Raw genomic sequence first — 19,568 nt, forward strand, 5'->3', positions numbered from 1 at the left:
GTTAAAATCATAGTCATTCTTTTTGCTCTCAAATCTGCAATTGAGCATGACTTGGAAGGGATAGCTGTCCTCTGCTCCATGGGACATCAGTTGGAGCAGCACTACTAGTGTCTGGAGGACCCCTCTTTTAAGGTGGCTGACTCACGTGGCTGGAATGTTGGTGCTGGCTGTCAGCTGAAAGCTCAGCCAGGGTTGTGGGCTGTGGGCCTTTTCACATGCTGCCTGGGCTTTCTGATGACATTGTGGCTGGGTTCTAGGAGAACAAGGTAAAAGTGAACTTTAATGACCTAGCCCTAGAAGCATTTATTCTGCTGTACTCCACTGGGAAAGGCAGAATGAAGGGGAAGGGACATAGATTCCACCTCTTGAAGGAGAGTCATAAGGTTCTAGAAGATGTGTGGGATAAGCAGTAATGTTGGGGCCATCTTTGGAAATTACAAGCTGCCACAATATGCTTAGTGTATTTGAGAAGCTCACTAACTAGCAATGAATGCAGATGTGAAACAGATAGAATACAGTTTGAAAAGTTCTATGGAAGCCCTGGGGAATTTCATACTCTGCACAGAGATTTCAGAAAGGTTAAGAGAGGTGACCTGGGACTTAAAGGATGACTAGATGTTCACAAAGCCAGAAAGTAGAAGGGCATGGCATTCCAGATGGGAAACAACATAAATAATGGCATGATAGACTTTTGATTGAGGCCTCAGGGCTCCTCTGTGCACCTCTGCTTCCCAGACAGAGTGTGAATCCCATGAGGGCTGGACAGATTTCTCCCTAGTCCCTAGCACAGTGTCTGGTTCATCATGTCATCTTGACTTTCACGTAGTATATGCTCACTTAGCAATTTCCCAGGAACATAATTGACATCAGATACAATTGTTCTTCTAGACCTTAATGACAGAGCTAGAAAGATGTGCATTTTTTAGTCATTTTTTTCCAAAATATTGCAACCAAATATCATTTAGCCTCTTTACAACCAAATCCATCACACTGTACTCATATGTAAATAAGAATCATCTCAATGCCAGTTCTTTCAGGCCAAGGATTTTATTAAACAAACTATACCAGCCATTACCTGCAAACTTTGCCAAGATCATCTTGGATCTTCTTCCAAGAAGGTGTTATTGCTCACTAGAGTACTTTGTTTTTCAGCTCCGTTCTTCGTTCTCTCTTTTTTCTACACATGTTGAAATTAAAAAGAGTTTTCTAGAAGACCAGGAGTAGAGCAGGCAGAAAAATGAAACTACACTACACATGATTTTCCTTGACCTTAGCAGTCCAGCAGGCAGGAAAGAAAAGTACATGTGGTGAGACCTCGTGTCCATTAGCGTCTCAGAAATGCATTATGTCACCTCTTGGGGACTCTCTTCCTCCTGAGTCTGTAGGTTCATTTGTTCAACCAGAATATTATTTTGGATTGTATAGCAGTAAATCACTTTGGCCATCATCTGAGGCTGCCTTGATTCAGTTTCTCAGACTCTAATGAGAATCTTCTGAAATCTAGTCCTTTATCAGTGACTTATGGATAACATCATATAGTTATAAAAGGGTAACCTGTTTGAGGCGTTCACTGTTGCTTCTGATTGTTCAGGGGGATCTCCCCCAACTGCAATTATCTGTAGAAACTCCACTTGAGTGAAAAACTGTTAGTCTTGATTCCTTATGTCACATAATGTTTTGCTTAGTTGACAGAATACAGTTAAGCCATCAATTAAGTACAGAATTTTAGTTTATCATTTCCTTTTTTTCTCTTGTTCCATTTATACATAGCAAAGCTGTACCTTAATGCCTTTTTTAAAATAACTCTTTTTAGGGAAAGAGAGTTCTAAGTAAACTCTTAAATACTTGGAACTGAAACTTTCTTTGAATGATGTCTTAGTTTATTTTGTGTTGCCACAACAGAATACGTGAGATGGGGTAATTTATGAAGAAAAGATTATCATTTAGTTCATGGTTCTGCGGGCTGGAAAGTGCAGAAAGCACAGCACCAACCCTTGCTCAGCTTCTGGCGAGGGCTTTTGTGCTTCATCACATCATGAAGTACGGAAGCACATGTGAAGCGGAAGTACATGTGAAGAGGCAAAACCTGGGAGGCATCCTGGTGTCATAACAACCCACTTTTGTGGGACTAATCCATTCCTGCAGGAACAGATGCAGTCTCGCCAGAGTGAGAGCAAGCACCAAGCCACCCACAAGGGCAGCACCCTCATGACCCAAACACCTCCCTAAAGCCCCACCTCACCACACCGCCACACTGGTGAGCACATTTCAACATGAGTTTTGGTGGAGACAAACAAACCATATCCAAACCATGGCCAGTGGGTTTAAATAGTCCAAAAATGTCATTGGGGAGTATATTGACTGTGATAATAAACCTGCTGTTGAATTATCCCAACCATTTTTTAATTTATTACTTTTATTTCTTCAGACAGAGTCTGCTCTGTTGCCCAGGCTGGAGTGCAGTGGCACGATCTTAGCTCACCGCAAACTCCACCTCCCAGGTTCAAGTGGTTCTCATGCCTCAGCCTCCTGAGTAGCTGGGATTACAGGCGTACACCACCAAGCCCGGCTACTTTCCTGTATTTTCCAGCCTGCAGAACCATGAACTAAATGATAATCTTTCCTCCATAAATTACCCCGTCTTAGGTATTCTGTTGTGGCAACACAAAATGAATTAAGACATTATTTTTGTATTTATTTTTAGTAGAGATGGGGTTTCGCCATGTTGTCCAGGCTGGTCTCAAACCCCTGGCCTCAGGTGATCTGCCCACTTCAGCCTCCCAAAGTGATAGAATTACAGGTGTGAGCCATCATTCCCAGCCCCAACCGGTTTTTTAAATCGTTATTTCATGTCCCTCATTACTTAGCTTTGATTCTATAGTTCATCATCATGACCACTTACAAGCACCTGAATTCTCTCACTCCTTTATTCCTTTGACTTATTTGCCTGGCAAAGCCCCAACCTTGGTTAAACTGCATCTTGTTCATGCCCACACCCGAGTGATTTAATGTTGTGGGAAAAAACATGCTGACTGGTTCACTTTACATCATACCACAGTCTCACACGGGTACCAGAGAATGCTTAGTGAGCCTGGTACTTTTGCTTTCTTCGTCTCTATAAAAATTAAGTAACTTTCTTCCTCCCTCTCTTCCCCTTTCTCTCTTTCTCTCTTTGCTTCTTTCTTTCATTGATTCAATTTTAAAATTTCAATCATTAAATAATTATATAGTGCCTGGCACAATTCAGGGCACTTGGGATACATCAGTGAACAAATCAGAGAGCCCCCGCCCTTGTGAAACTCACATTCTAGTGAGGGAGACCGTGAACAATAAACATAATAAATAAGTAAATAATATATGTTAGAAGGTGATAAATGGAGGGCCAGGTGCAGTGGCTCATGTTTGTAATCCCAGCTCTTTGGGAGGCCAAGGTGGGAGGATTGCTTGAGTCCCAAGTTCAAGACTAGCCTGGACAACATGGCAAACCTTTGTTTCTACAAAAAATACAAAAAATTAGCCAGATGTATTGCAGCATACCTGTAGTCCCAGCTACTTGGGAGGCTGAGGCAGGAGGATTACTTGAGCCTGCGAGGTTGAGGCTGCAGTGGGCCGAGATTGCGCCATTGCAATCCAGCCTTGGCAACAAGTGAGAACCTGTCTCAAAAAAAAAAAAAAAAAAAAAAAACCATAAAAGAAGGTGATAAATGATATGATACAAGAAAAACCAGAGCAGAGTATGGGTATGAGAGCACTAAGGGTAAAAGGATAGTCATTTTAAATAGGGTGTTGGCTAGGGGCTTACTGAAGGTGACGTTTGACTAAGATCTTGAATAGGTGAGGGAGTTGGCCCACTTCACACTCTCTCTCCCCAATCAACCTTCTCACCTGTTTTCTCCGCACCCTCACCTCCCTCAATGCCTCCACACACATACACTGTTCTGCTGATAACCTTGCCTATACTCTGATAGAAAATAAAAATGGTCAGACAGGATCTTCTATGACTTCCCACCCTCAACCTTCCCTCCCACCACTCTGTATGCGCTGTCCCGGAGCTCTCCTATTATTCACTGTATCCCCTGTTACCTCACCTTCTCAGGGACTTTACTCCTGTAATTGTCTCCCCTCTCTCTCTTGCATCATTATTTTTCCTCTCTACTCAGTTGTTACAAACATGCTCTTGTAACTCACAAGACGAAATATCCCTTGACCCCTATACTCTCCTCTAATGACCACTCCGTTTCTCTTCTACACTTCAGAGAAAACTTCTTGAAAGATTTGTCTAGTGTCCCGTCTTCATCTCCTCACCTACCATTCTTTTTTCCAATTTCTCAGTTTGGGCTTTCTCCCTCACTATTTCACAGAAACTGCTTTTATAAAGGTGGCCTGTGATCACATCCAGCAGTCATGCCATCTCTGCTCTCTTACTGGCCTCACCAGCAGCTTTTCTCCACGTGGTGAGTCATTCCCTCCTTAAGAAAAACGTGCTTCTCTTGGCTTTGGTGACATCTCATGCTTTCCTGGATTTCTTCCTTCTTCATTGGCTCTTTCTCAATCCTCTTTGCTCACCTTCTCTTCTGTCTGATCTTCAAATATTAGTCTTTTAAGACTTGATCCTGGGTCCCCTTTTCTTCTGTGTCTCCATCTTCCTGTGATTTTGTCCAGTTCCATAGCTTTATATAGCTTCTGCCTGTCACTCGAGGCTTTGTCATCTCAGAGGCTTCAGGCAGCAGGGTTTACTTTTTGATCTCAGGATGCAGAGGTGGAGGAGGAGAAATGCTCCTTGCAGTGACCGGGGACCCAGATAACAGAAGCTGCATCCAGACACCTGCCTCTGGGGCAGGGAAAGGCAAATCACACACCCGACTTCAAGCCTCTGCTCACAGCTGAACGGCTAGACTCATCATATGGCTCCTGCCTACCCTAGTGGGCCAAGGAGCTCAGATTTCCCTGTGCCCGAAGGAGAGGAGAATGGATGCCAGCGACACACTAGTGACCCCCACAGAAAATGTTTTCAAATGTACTTTATGTATACATGTACCTACATATTCACATGCACACACACACCCTATAAAGTAGGTGAGGGTAATTATATCAACATTATACCAATGAGGAAGTGATAATGAGTTGAGGTATAATCTATCAGGTTTCTCTGTTATTAAAAATCATAGGAGCCCCATTTCTTGACAGTTTTGTATAACCTTTAGGTAAAAACACTTGATAGGCTATACTGCTGTGTGCCCTGCAGCATCCTCTAATTTTGATCAGCATTTCACCAGGAGATAAATACAACAGACTTAGAAGAGCTGTCATAACCTTTCCCAAGTGCACATGTGTACCTATGTAACAAACCCACACATTCTGCACATGTATACCTATGTAACAAACCCACACATTCTGCACATGTATACCTATGTAACAAACCCACACATTCTGCACATGTATACCTATGTAACAAACCCACACATTCTGCACATGTATACCTATGTAACAAACCCACACATTCTGCACATGTATACCTATGTAACAAACCCACACATTCTGCACATGTATACCTATGTAACAAACCCACACATTCTGCACATGTATACCTATGTAACAAACCCACACATTCTGCACATGTATACCTATGTAACAAACCCACACATTCTGCACATGTATACCTATGTAACAAACCCACACATTCTGCACATGTATACCTATGTAACAAACCCACACATTCTGCACATGTATACCTATGTAACAAACCCACACATTCTGCACATGTATACCTATGTAACAAACCCACACATTCTGCACATGTATACCTATGTAACAAACCCACACATTCTGCACATGTATACCTATGTAACAAACCCACACATTCTGCACATGTGTACCTATGTAACAAACCCACACATTCTGCACATGTGTACCTATGTAACAAACCCACACATTCTGCACATGTGTACCTATGTAACAAACCCACACATTCTGCACATGTGTACCTATGTAACAAACCCACACATTCTGCACATGTGTACCTATGTAACAAACCCACACATTCTGCACATGTATACCTATGTAACAAACCTGCACATTCTGCACATGTATACCTATGTAACAAACCCGCACATTCTGCACATGTATACCTATGTAACAAACCCACACATTCTGCACATGTATACCTATGTAACAAACCTGCACATTCTGCACATGTATACCTATGTAACAAACCTGCACATTCTGCACGTGTACCTATGTAACAAACCTGCACATTCTGCACATGTATACCTATGTAACAAACCTGCACATTCTGCACATGTATACCTATGTAACAAACCCACACATTCTGCACATGTATACCTATGTAACAAACCCACACATTCTGCACATGTATACCTATGTAACAAACCTGCACATTCTGCACATGTATACCTATGTAACAAACCTGCACATTCTGCACGTGTACCTATGTAACAAACCTGCACATTCTGCACATGTATACCTATGTAACAAACCTGCACATTCTGCACATGTATACCTATGTAACAAACCTGCACATTCTGCACATGTATACCTATGTAACAAACCTGCACATTCTGCACATGTATACCTATGTAACACCTGCACATTCTGCATGTGTACATATGTAACACCTGCACATTCTGCACATGTGTACCTATGTAACAAACCTGCACATTCTGCGCATGTATACCTATGTAACAAACCTGCACATTCTGCACATGTGTACCTATGTAACAAACCTGCACATTCTGCACATGTGTACCTATGTAACAAACCTACACATTCTGCACATGTATCCTGGAACTTAAAGTAAAAAAAAGACAGATAGTAAAAAAAGTATTTCCAAAGTTAAAATGCTTCCTCACTAGCAGAAGACATCCAATTCTGTCTTTCCTGGGTCTTGCTTATTTCATGGCTGTTAATCTCTGCAGTGTACTAAGGGCAAAGCAATTCATGGGTTACTGATTGGTCATAGCTGTGAATGGTTGTCAGTGGGTTGATGTTTTGTGATAATAAAAAGTACACCGTGATGATAAAGTTGTCCCCAAGTTCAGTTTATCTCATATACCATCTAGAAGGAGTAGGGAAAACATTATGATGGTCTGTAAAAAGTGAAGGGATGTTTGGAATTTTGTAGATCACAACTGACATTGCTTACTTCTAAGGAGAGATTTAGTACTGGGATTACCTACAAAGGGAGTATTTTCTCTCCCAGTGGATATTAGACCAACCTCTGTTCATACTAATCACATTTTTTATAATTAGGGTCATCATTGCTTTGCTGAATTTTGAGTTCCCTGAGATCTTGAACTATGTCTTTGTAACCTTCTTTGTATCCCGAGGGTCCAACGTAGGGCCTGTGCGCTAGGCAACATAGTGCACAGTAGTTAAATCATCTTTAGGTGTTTACTGAATGATTTTATGCGTCATTGTGTTGTGAGGCAGATAAAACATTTGCTTTTCATCATAGATCCAAGAAGGTGATGAAAGAAGGTCTTCTATATCAGTGTGTATTAATTAGCAGTATGTATCAGATATACTCTGGCTTCCAGTGGTCTTGTGGATAGATGTGGCCATATGACTACTTCTGCTCAATGGGCTGGGCACAGAAGTGATATGTATGCTTATGAGGCCCTCTGAGCTCTGCCTTCTCTCTGGGAGAGTGACTATCAGCACGAACCACTGAATCACTACAATGAGCTGCCCTGCAGTGGACATGTAGCATGAACAAGGAATAAACCTTTATCATGGCACTAGCCGATAGAAATAATGTAATTTAAAATATTCTAGGAGCCACATACAAAAGGTAAAAATAAACAGATGAATTTAATGATAGTTTTACTTATCCAACAGATCTAAGATATCATTTAAACATGTAATCAATATAGGAATTATTGAGATATTTTACATTCTTTTTTGTATATATGCTAAGTCTTCAAAATCTGGTGTGTACTTTCCACAGTCAGCACATCTCAATTTGAACTAGTTATATTTTAAGTGTTTAATGGCACCAGGTGCCTACTGTACTGACAGTACAGCTCTGCTGTTCGAAGTCACTGATATTTGGGGGTTATTAGTTGCTGCAACATAACTTAGCCCATCCTGACAGCTACACTAAACATTGATTTTCCTCAGATACCCTGATGAAGTAAGTTTCTCGGACCTGACGTGGGGATCACCAGGGTTGGTACGAAGTAACAAAGAGTATGTTGCATGAGGGGATTCACTTTATGGCAACACAGAGAACCTGTAATGAAATGTGTGAAGATTTGTGTTCAGCCCCTCAGAACTGAACATCTAATTGTGGCCTAGAGGGGGGTTTACTCGAGTTTCTCATAAATTTAGCCACATTGAAACTCTGTTGTGGTAAGAAGATGAATTTCTGCCTGATAATAGTGTTTTAACAAGGTAATCAGTAATGTGAGAAAGCTACTCGTAGTCTGGATCGCAAGATGTTCATAAATTCATTTAGGAAGCATTCATTCTCAATGACCATGTGCTCAGTAACATGCTGGGTGCTGGGAATACAACTGTGAAGAAGTGTACAGTCTCACAGAGGCAGCAATGAAATCTATAATTATAGCATTCATTAGTTGGAATATGATCTGCATTAGTTTTATATCACGGCTGAAGAGATTACTTCAAACTTCGAGGCTTCAAGCAATCTATGTTTATGCTCCCACAGTCTCTGCGGGTCAGGAGTCTGGGTACAGCTCAACCGTGACCTCTAATCAGGATCCCTCCAAGGCCACCCCAGGGTGTCCACCAGGTTGCATTCTTTTCTGGAGCTCAAGGTCCTCTCACATGATTATTGGCAGAATTTAGTTTTCCTTGTAGTTGTAGGTCTGAGGTCTTCATTTTCTTGTTGACTTTCAGCCAGGTACGGTTCTCAGCTTCTAGAGGCCCCTCAGAGACCCTTTCACAACACAGTGGCTTATTTCTTCAAAGCAAGCAGGATAATCTCTGACCTCTAGACTCTCTTTTAAGGACTCATCTAATGCATTCAGGCCAATCCAGGCTGGAATGGAAGGAGTCCAGCCATGAGGCTGTTGCAGTATTCAAGAAGACAGATGATGGTTGTCTAAAGGAGGGTGGTGGCATTAGAGATGGAGAGAAGTGGATAGATCAAAGAGAAGTTTAAAAGGTAGAATCAATAAGACTTGGTGATTTGTTGGATATGGCATAAGGGAAAAAGAAGTTAAAGATGGCTCCCGGACTTGAGCCACTAAGAAGATGGTTGTGCCATTTCCTGATGTGGGGACACTGAGAAGAAGAGCAGTTTTGCCAGTGAAGCAGATCGATTGTAGACATTGATGTGTCTGATCTGCCAGTGAGACGTGAGGTACCAGGTGCCACACTGACCATTGGCTACACTGATCTGGAGCTCAGAAGAGAAGTGCGGGTCAAAGATATGAGTCTTGGAGATATCAGCTGATAGGTGACATCTAAAGCCATTAGGAGGGATGAGATCATCCAAGGAGGACAGGTAGAATGAGACTAGAGCCTGGATGAAGTCCGTAGGGACCTCCATTTAAAGGTCTTCTAAGGGGGACAATTTCACACACACCTATTTCTTATTGCTGTTACTAATGTCACCCTCAGGGAATGAATATTGTAATTATTTAGGAACATATAGTACTTCAAGAGGATTCTCTCCGCCAGGGCACTGTGTGTCTGTGTGTGTGTGTGTGTGTGTCTGTGTGTGTGTCTGTGTTGCAGAGAGGAAATTGCATCCGAATCAGCTGAAGAGCATTTGTAAACTACACTCACAAATTTCAGTGTGTCCCTAAGGGAAAAGAATAACAGATACAAAGAAGATTTCTTTTTAGAGACACGTGCCCTCATTTTTTAGAGAAAACTGGAGCTCATAAAAGTACAAGTCATTTGCCTAGTGCTACCCAGCTGGTTAGATGATAGCCCCACTGAGAGAAGTTGAAGTTGCTTAGCAATTACTTTGAGCCCTTTAACCCTCGAAGAATGTACATTTATCCATCAGTTTCACAGGCTAGATTCCAGATACATCAAGGAATTCTAACATCAGCTATTGGGGGGTTACCCAAATGTCCACCAAGCATTCAGTACCTGTGGGTGGAAGAAGGAAATTCTCACTTGTTGAACCGGTACTATACAACCATAACAGCTTCAGAACGATGCTGCAAGGCAGGTATTATTTTCCTCATTTTACAAATGAAGAAACTGAGGCTTGTGAATTGAGTAATGTGCCCACAGATGGCAGAACCAGGCTTGAAATTTGCTCTTACTACTGGCCTTACATTAATTTTAGGATGTTAGAGCCAACTGTATGCATTGTACATTGACTGTAATATATAATTAAGCATTTCTTCAAAAAATAAAATTACAGTGGAATTGAGTTCATGAGCAAATATATTTGTGTGAGCCTCTCAGCTTTCTTCTTGTGAAACAGCAGTTCTGAAGCCAGACTGCATTGGTGAGAACTAGGCTCCATTCCTTACTTGAGTAAACTTAGCCAAGGTACCAGACTTCTTTGTGCTTTAGTTCCTCATTTGCAATAAATTAGAATAATAGTAATACCTGCTTCATAGGGTTGCTGTGAAAATTGAATGATTTAATGTAGGCAAAAGCTCTAAAATACCACCTAACGTGTAGTGGCACTATGTAGCTGCTCCCGTCTCTACCATTACTATTCATTTGGATTCACTTTGATTTTTTTAATCCAAGAGGCTTCTCTGAGTTTCCAATTAGCAATTAATGTCTCCTCCTAGCCCCAGAATTTTAGAGTTTTGCTTTGTCCTCATAACAGTATAGTTATGAGAAAGCGATGCCCAGGTAGTTACCTAAGGGGATACAGAGCAGATGCAAGTGGCTAACCTGATTTGATCCTTCACGCTCAGTAAATTGAAACGTCAAGGCTGTTTATGCCTCAGGGCCTTTGTCTTACTCTTCTCACTGTCTGGAATGCTCTCTCCCTGTGTAATAGAACAGCCTCCCTCAGTACTTTTTTCAGGTCTCTGTTCAAATGTCACCTTATCAAAAGGCTTGTCCACACCACTCTATCTAAAATAGCGTCTCCCTCCTACCATTACTTTGTATTTTCTTACCCTCTTTATTTTTCTTCAAAGCACATCATCAGAAGTATTACACATCTATTTACTGAGGGTCTGTCTCCCCAGCAGAACTTGAGTTCCTCAAGAGCAGGGATTTAGTCTGTTTTGTTCACACCTGTCTTCTCAGCACCTAGGACAGGCCCCGGCACATCATAGGCCGTCAGTAAAGATTTGCAGAATAGATGAGTGGATGTGTGAGTGAATGTTAAGTTACAATTCACACAGTGGGATTCATGGTTATCTGCAAAGACCACCATGATTTACAGGTGCATTGTCACCTATACAACTTTAGGACAAACTGGACGGCTCCAGCCCCTCACTGCAGGTAAGAGTACTACCATCTGTCCAGTTCCCCAGGCAAAATAACCTCTGCATCATTCTAGGCACTGAATTTTTTTTCACCCTCCTTATTTGTTCAATCCCAAGTTCTTTTAAACCTACCTCCACTAGATCTCAAGTCCATTTGTTTCTCCTTTTCTTCTCGTTCTAACCACCATCTTATCTCACCTGGCTACTAGAATAACTTTCTTATTGAACTTCTCACTCCTATGCTTCCTCCGAACCATTCTCTACAAAACATGCAGCACACACTTTGGGAAACAAGTGATCTCTGCCTGTAACTCATTAGTGGCTTCCTATTGGCCTTAGAAAATAAATCCAAACTTCTTACCACATTGTACGTGGCCTGGCATGGTCTATTCCCAGCCCTCTTCTCTAACCCTATTTTAGGTAACTCTATCCACCTCACACTTTACAATGTCCAATCACCGCAGCCTTCCAGTTCCCAGAACAACCTCTGGGCCTTTGTTTTTGCTGTTTCTTCTGGTTGGAATACTTCTCACTTGATTCTTTCCATGCCTAACACCATTTCCTCTTTCAGATTTCAGGCTAAATGTCACCTAATCACAGATCAACCAACAAATCTTAATCAGGTGCCTCCAGTTCCTCTCTCCCACAGAACTATATTCTTTTCCTTTTTAAATACTTTTCATAATTTTAAGTCATGCTTATTTGTTGTTTGATGTCTGTCTCCCACTCTAGATTGTAAATTCTATCTACTGTGGCATATCCAGCACCTAGAAGAGTCTCTGATACAGAGTAGTCACTTAATGAACATTTTTGGGTGTTGTTGAATGAATGTCATAGAGGAACCTGCAGGAAACCCTGAAGATACTAAGGGACAAAAGACAGGAATTGGGTGCTTGGATCTCAGGATTTCTGGTGGTTGGGGCTTGTAATCAAAGACTGATAAATCCTTCAAAATACTGGTCTCTTGTTTATTACCTTCTCAGGATATAATTTGAGTGAGTAGAAATGCTGTATTCCTTTCACCACACCACCAATATGGTGTGGCCCCTCTTGGAGATAATAACAAGCATATTTTTAGATTTACTATGAGCACCTTAACAGCATTATGCCATTTAATACAATTCAATAAGATATGTATTGCTATCATTTCCTATTTTACATTTGAACAAACTGAGGCACAAAGGTAAATAGCTTGTTCAAGGTCTCAGGGCTGGTAAGAGGTAGACAAATGAATATAAATATGTGAAGTCCAACCTCACAGTCTGAATTGCTAACCTCTGAGGCACAGATGCCCACATGGCATTGTACCTATACTCCCATAGTGGCCTCTACCAGTCCTTTAAATATAATGTTTATCCTGGACACACTTACTTTGTATCTCTGGCCCAGACTTCTACCCTGAGCTCCAGACTCATTTGTCTAACTACCCACGCTACATCTCCTGGGCATGTCAAACTTAACTTTTCCAAAACTGAGTTTATGATCTACCTCTGTACCCCCATCCTCCATGCCCAAACGTGGTCTGCCTCTATTTCCTCTTCTCAATAAATGGCATCAGGAATCATGAGATGTGGAGATGTGTGTGTATACACACACATACACACACACACACACACACACACACATATTATATATATACATACACAACTCTTTGAGAGATGAACTGCTTGGATTAGATAGTGGCATGCCATTTCTCCTGCCTTACTGTTGCAAGGACCATGACTGTTACAGACCAAGGCATGGACCAAAATTTAGTAAATAGAAGGTTTTCAGTATGTTCTTGCTGAATAAAAGAAAAAAAGGAAGAATTTTTTGTGTGAATCTTATCTCTTTTTACTCCAGGTAATTTCCCATGATATTCGTTAATTTTTTCAGTCATTTTTCTAAGAATATTTTTCCAAACTTCTCTAAGTGGTAATTTTTCTCTCCCCAAGGTTTTATTCCCAGGAATTTGTATTGCAGTATATTAATGAAACAACTCTATGTTGTGTATGGGGCTTATTATTTATATATATTATAATATAATAATTTATATTATTATATACACCATATTTGAAAATGATTTCGTAAAAATCATTTTCATTTCTTTTCACTTGAGCTCTTGTGCACTTGGATTTATATGGCAAGGAATACTTAATAATAAGGAAAGACCTATCTAGAAACAGCAGTGTAATCATTTGGCAGTAGAGAAAAGAGTGATTTATGGGCCATATAATTAGCAATCATCTGTTCCCCATTTATTTCTCAGGACTGAAGTTCAGAAGGCATTCAGTAACAAGCAGTAGGTAATGCCTTCTCAGTTTTTCCTTGGAAAGCTGAATATAAATAATAAGCCCCATACACTATATTTTCCCTTAAGTATGTAAAAAGGATGAAAGGACACACACACACACACATACAGAGAGAGAGAGAAAACTCATATTATTTGCTATTCAAGAGAATTCAGGTAATGTTTTTTTCTTGAGATAATCAAAACAACTTTTAATAGCCCCAAATAAAATCTCAGTTCATTGGTAACTTAATTTTGCTTTACATGAAGGAAAGCCTCTTTGTTTTTGTTGCTTTGTTTTCTAAAATATGAAATTCTTTTAAGACGAATTCATATAAACTGATAAAGTAACAATTCAGATTCTATGCATCTTAAATGCATTTGCAAAGCCATTATTTATTTAAACTTCAGAAGTTGTCAGGTATAATTCAAAAGCAAGTTAAGAGGTGAGGGTATGGAATCAACTCTGTCTGGGGTAAACATTCATTTGGCTGTGGGTGAGCCACTTGTCACCTCTCTTTCTCCTCCTCTAAGAAACTGAAGGAAAACCACTCTCACAAGGTTCATATGGGAATAAGATGGGGTAACATGTGAATGTGCATTGACAATTGCAAAGCATGAAAAATAAATAAATAAATAAATAAATAAATAAATAAATAAATAAATAAAATGAGGTTGTTATTGTTATTATTTAAATAATAAGTGATTTTTATCAGGCTGAATAAATCAAAACAGCTATCCTTTTATGCAGAAAATGGTTGAGATCCCACATCAGAATTTTAGTTGATTCAGTATGTATTCAGATAATGAACTTAGCTTTTCTACATATAGAAATGTGGTATTTAAATTGTTCTCTGAGTAGAATATTTTAATATATTTTTAATGTTTCCATAAATTTATGAGAGATCTTCAAATGATTATTTTCCCACTAGATTGTTTATTTTCTGTAAATCCTAACAATTACAGTAAATCTATGGAGAGAGTAATCTCTAAGCACTATATTCTGCTCTAAATCATTTGTTTAATTCAGTGAATCACATTTCCATATAGTATCCTCTGTGTTGCACAATTTTACTCTCTCATAGGAAGATGAGTGAATATAGAACCTTAAAAGAAAGCTAAGTGAATTTAAAGAAATCCCATTATCATGATTAAAATTTCCAACTTAGGAAGCCACAAAGCCTTCCCAGATCTGAAGTATATCTTCATATAAAGAAAAAGAACTATTTTTAGGAAATACAGTCTTTCTTCTGCTTTATAACTTTGAAAACTGTACTATGTATTGAAAAGCAAGCAGCAATCTTTTCTAAAGTCCAACAAATGCTCAGCTGAAAAGCTGTGAGACCATCTCAGATCCCCAAGGCATCATTGCATCCACAGGCATGAAATGGGGCAGGACTGACTGTGTGTGTGTGATGTTTCTGTATGTTCTGTATGGGCATCACAGCCTGTGAGCTCATTTACATACCCGGATCTAAACAGCTGTGCCAGAAGGACTGACCATAATAGGTTACTGAACAGAGGAAAGCAGTTTTTACAAAGAGACAAAGCATTTGGCCATCGCATTTTCGGTTGTTACTGGTCTGTCCACTCCCTGGACAGGCACCTCATTTGCAGTAACCTGCAGTGTTCACTCTAAGAGTCACTTTATTGACAGTCACTGCCTGCTTCACAGGAATCCAGTATTCACCTGGGCCAGGTCTAACTGCCCACATTTCACTAATCATGTTCATAGATTAGACAAACATTGGGTGTGTGATACCTCTGTGCCAAGCACTGTGCTAGGCCCAAAGGATTCAACTGTGAATAACAGAAATATTCCTTGTTATCAGGAGGGTTATACTCAGGGCACTCTTGTCCCAAGCCAGAAGATAAAACCTCATTTCAGCCTGAACTGCTAGAAAGTTAGACTTTTCAGACAATATTAGAGAGTGCCTGCCACTACTGATGGGCCCTGGCCTTCCTACCCTTGGGAAATTCAGCATCACACCAGTCTCTGAGAACATTGCAGTTGATGCCAGTTTGATTTTCATAATATCTTGATGAGTTTATACACGTATAATATTTATAACCCTTGAATGTTTATAATTCAGGTCAAAAAGACTCTGAATTAAAGTATGATAAATGAATTACAACTTTACATCCATCTGCAATTTGAAAACAATTTCCCATAGTGCATATTTACCCCAGCTAGAGGAAAAAGTTGAGCTTCTATTTTTGTCAGTTGTGCAAAAGCAACAACAAGAACCAACAAAGGACTGTTATGCAATACTAGTATAAGGAAAGTCTAGTCACAAAGCACAAAGTCCTAACATATCTGTCGACATTCCTAAACTCTAAAAACTTAAATGCCATACAGTCCAGATCAACCCTATATGAGAAAGATGGGGATTAGTAATTGGCCACTTTACTAATTTAAACTAGTTTGGCTCGTATTTTCTCACTTTCCTTCTACAACTGACTCCTCCTTGTGGAAAATGACTTCCAAAGAGAAATCTCCTAATTGGTTTTTCATGTCCTTTTGGCCAGAGGCATAGACCAAAATCTGTTGGATGGTTATCGGGGTGTGAAGTCCTAGTTTTACTTCCCTACGTTCTAGGTTGATAAAAAGCCCCAAAGGAGGCAAAGGTCTTTGGCCAAAGAACACAGCTCTTTGAAAAAGCTTTGCCAGGCACCCACTCAGATTGCAGTCTCACATCTTTTGGCTTGCTTCATCTCCACCATCAACTTTTGCTTTTGCCTGGATGACTGAGAATATTCCTTCTTCTCCCTTATCATTTATTCTCCATGAAACAACCACAGTGATCTTTGACAACCTAAATCAAAGTGGTTTCCCAGTGTTCCTAGAATAAAGTCCGCTGCACATTCTGTCTTCTGCTCACCTTCTCAGCCTCTTCTGATGCCACTCTTCCCTCCTTAAAACACCTCAGCCCGTCTGCTCTCCTTTCTCTCCCTCAATATACCAGGCAGCTTCCCAGCTTAGGGCCTTTGCACCCAGAGCGCTCATGCTGTGCTCTTTCCCCAGCTGGTGCCTTCTCCTCCTTAGGTCTCAGCTCACATGTTACCTCCACAGAGAAGACTTTCCTTGACCCCTTGTCCAAATGAGTATGTAGCCCCCTCCCATAACTGTTTCTCTTATTACTTTATCTTCAGAACACTCATTATCATCTAAGCTTATCCTTCCTTCTTCAGAACACTCATTATTATCTGAGCCAGCCTTCCTTCCTTCCTTCCTTCCTTCCTTCCTTCCTTCCTTCCTTCCTTCCTTCCTTCCTTCCTTCCTTCCTTCCTTCCTTCCTTCCTTCCTTCCTCTATCTCCCTCTCTCTCTCTTTTCTTTCTTTCTTTCAACAGAGTCTCGCTCTTGTTGCCCAGGTTGGAGTACAGTGGTGCGATCTTGGCTCACTGCAACCTCCGCCTTTCGGGTTCAAGCGATTCTCCCTCCTCAGCCTCCCCAGTAGCTGGGATTACAGGCACCTGCCACCATGCCTAGCTAATTTTTGTATTTTTAGTAGAGACGGAGTTTCACCATGTTGTCCAGGTTGGTCTTGAACTCCTGACCTCAGGTGATCTGCCTCAGCCTCCCAAAGTGCTGGGATTACAGGCATGAGCCACCACGCCTGGCCTATCCTTCCTTTTCAACTTGTTTTTGCCTATCTTCTTTAACATTTTTGTAGAATGTAAATGTTATTCATACCTCTCTTGTTTGCAGCTGGGTCTTCAGCGGGCATGAGTGCCACACACACAGTGGGATGTTTGTTAAATGAATACGTGCACTTGGAAGGGTCTGGTCTATTGCTGAAGAATGCCCCAAATCATAAACTCTGTCCAGGTCCATGCATTCTAAGTTCCAACTCAACTTAAACTGTGAGAGCCTTGAATATACTTTTCAATTTAGTTTCTTTTTTCTGTTTCAGTCCTCTCTAATAAATAGTGACATTATCTTTGTGAAGTTGCATGCCCCATGGGAAGTCCTTGGAAGATATGCAGAACAAATGAATGTAAGAATGCCTTTCAGGTAGGTGGAAATGTATTTTATTCCACTCTCTCTGCTGCTTCACTGTAAATCTAATGTTCTCCTCTCTCAGAACAAATAAAACTGAAATGCAGATTGGAAGGCCATTAGAGGAGGGACTCTTTCAAATGTTTAGGATACGCAAATAAGCCTTTATGGCCAATAATGATTTCATGGCTTTTTTGTGAAAAATTCTGGCTAATTCAGTTCTTAGCAGGTAGATATTTCCAGTGCCTGCAATAAAGAAGCATTTTCCAAGTGGCATTTATATTTCCAAAGTGCCATTTTTAGAAGTCCTGTATACTACTGCTTTGAACAGCCAGACCACAGGCAGCAGTTGCACAGGGCCGTATTTTCATGTTCTTTACTGACCAGTCCCTTCCAGAAAAACATTAAAATGTATTTCTGTAGATACAAGTGCAAGAAATTTCATGACAATGTGATCTTCTTTTTAAAAAAAAGAAAAAAAAAACTTTTTAAATTTTAAAGTCATAAATACTATGTAAACACAAATATTGATATTTGTTCCAAGGGGAATTGAAAATACTTTGTTTATATTCCTTAGTTATTTAAAAGGATTAATTTACCTTCATTTCACAATGAATATTTTTATTTTCCCTATGGATTATGGAAAAGTGATCTGCATTTGCTACATAGAAATAAAATATTAAAACTGAAATTGGAAATGCCAAGATATGTGGGTCTAAAAAGGTGGATGGATGTAGTCCCAAGGACAGTTCTGAAGGGACTCAAAGAATGACGTACTTTTGGTTTGCAATTTGCCAGTAAGACCACATTAGGTGGCAGAAATGAGGCAAATTGGTACCAGCTCTACAGTCTGTCTCTTAATGAGCTGTAGAAAGTTGTGCAGACAAAGAACATTTATAGAGACAGAGAGAAGGGTTAGGAACACATTTAGAGAAGGGCAATTTCCATTCACAGGCTTGTAATATATCTCCGCAGTGCATCTTGTCTTCTTTGTTTATTGGCCTGTATGTCCTAATACCTAGTCAAAATAGAGGCTGGGATTTCTAGCATCTGTTTTCCTGGAGACAAAATTCTCAAAATGCATAATAAATTTAGTTCTGATCTTATGATTTATTTTTGTATTTAACTGTTAAAAAGAAAATCTGAGAATTCAAGGATTAAAAAAAGGAATACATATATATATAATATATGTGTCTGTGTGTGTGTGTATCTGTGTGTGTGTATATATGTATATATCCACTAGGGAGAGATAAGGAATGTCAGTTTAGATTCCACTGAAAATTTTTATACTCTAACAATTAAAACCAAATATTTATCAATGATATAATAAGTATTTAATGTGGATTAATACCATATCATACCTAAGAACCAAAAGAGAAAGAAAGAAAACCCTACAAAATATGTCTAGATAGAAATTTATACACCCCTCTCCAGTATAAACAAATCTCATAAAACCTTCTGCCAGAACACACTTCTGTAACATAGAACCCAGGGAGATTATAGAAACTTGAGCAATGTTAATACAAAGCAAATTCTCTTACTACCTGCAAAGAATTTTATATCTGAAGGGTCTGGCCGCATCATGAATAACACTTCTGCATGCCTACTGCATAGCAGAAATGTGCTGCCTCCAAGCAGCACTTGAGAGAACGTGAACCACACAATGAAATGAAAAAGAACGTGAACAATAATCTTTTTAGATATAGGAATTCTTGCATGATAATTTTAGAAGAAAATATTGTTAATGTGTGACACTTACTGACCTCATTAATATTAATGTGGTTTTACCTACTAAGCTTGGCTTGTTGCAACCTGATGGATTTAAAACTTTTGCTATTATTGTGTCCACAGTTTCCGACAAATAACTCTAGTCTAAGGAGATACATACATTTCCAAAAG

At 39.9% G+C, this 19,568-nt stretch overlaps 1 protein-coding gene across 3 annotated transcripts in view; it reads left to right on the forward strand.

Moving 5' to 3' along the window:
- ANO4 (anoctamin 4) overlaps window positions 1-19,568 on the forward strand; it is a 325,664-nt gene that overhangs the window by 153,851 nt on the left and 152,245 nt on the right. For all 3 annotated transcript variants that reach the window (XM_030939837.1, XM_030939838.1, XM_010357207.2), the window contains one exon: window positions 17,584-17,684. In XM_030939837.1, coding sequence (XP_030795697.1) covers window positions 17,584-17,684 — 101 coding nt within the window. The remainder of the gene's footprint in view (window positions 1-17,583; window positions 17,685-19,568) is intronic.

The sequence above is a fragment of the Rhinopithecus roxellana genome, chromosome 10, assembly GCF_007565055.1.
Source record: "Rhinopithecus roxellana isolate Shanxi Qingling chromosome 10, ASM756505v1, whole genome shotgun sequence".
Taxonomy (NCBI): domain Eukaryota; kingdom Metazoa; phylum Chordata; class Mammalia; order Primates; family Cercopithecidae; genus Rhinopithecus; species Rhinopithecus roxellana.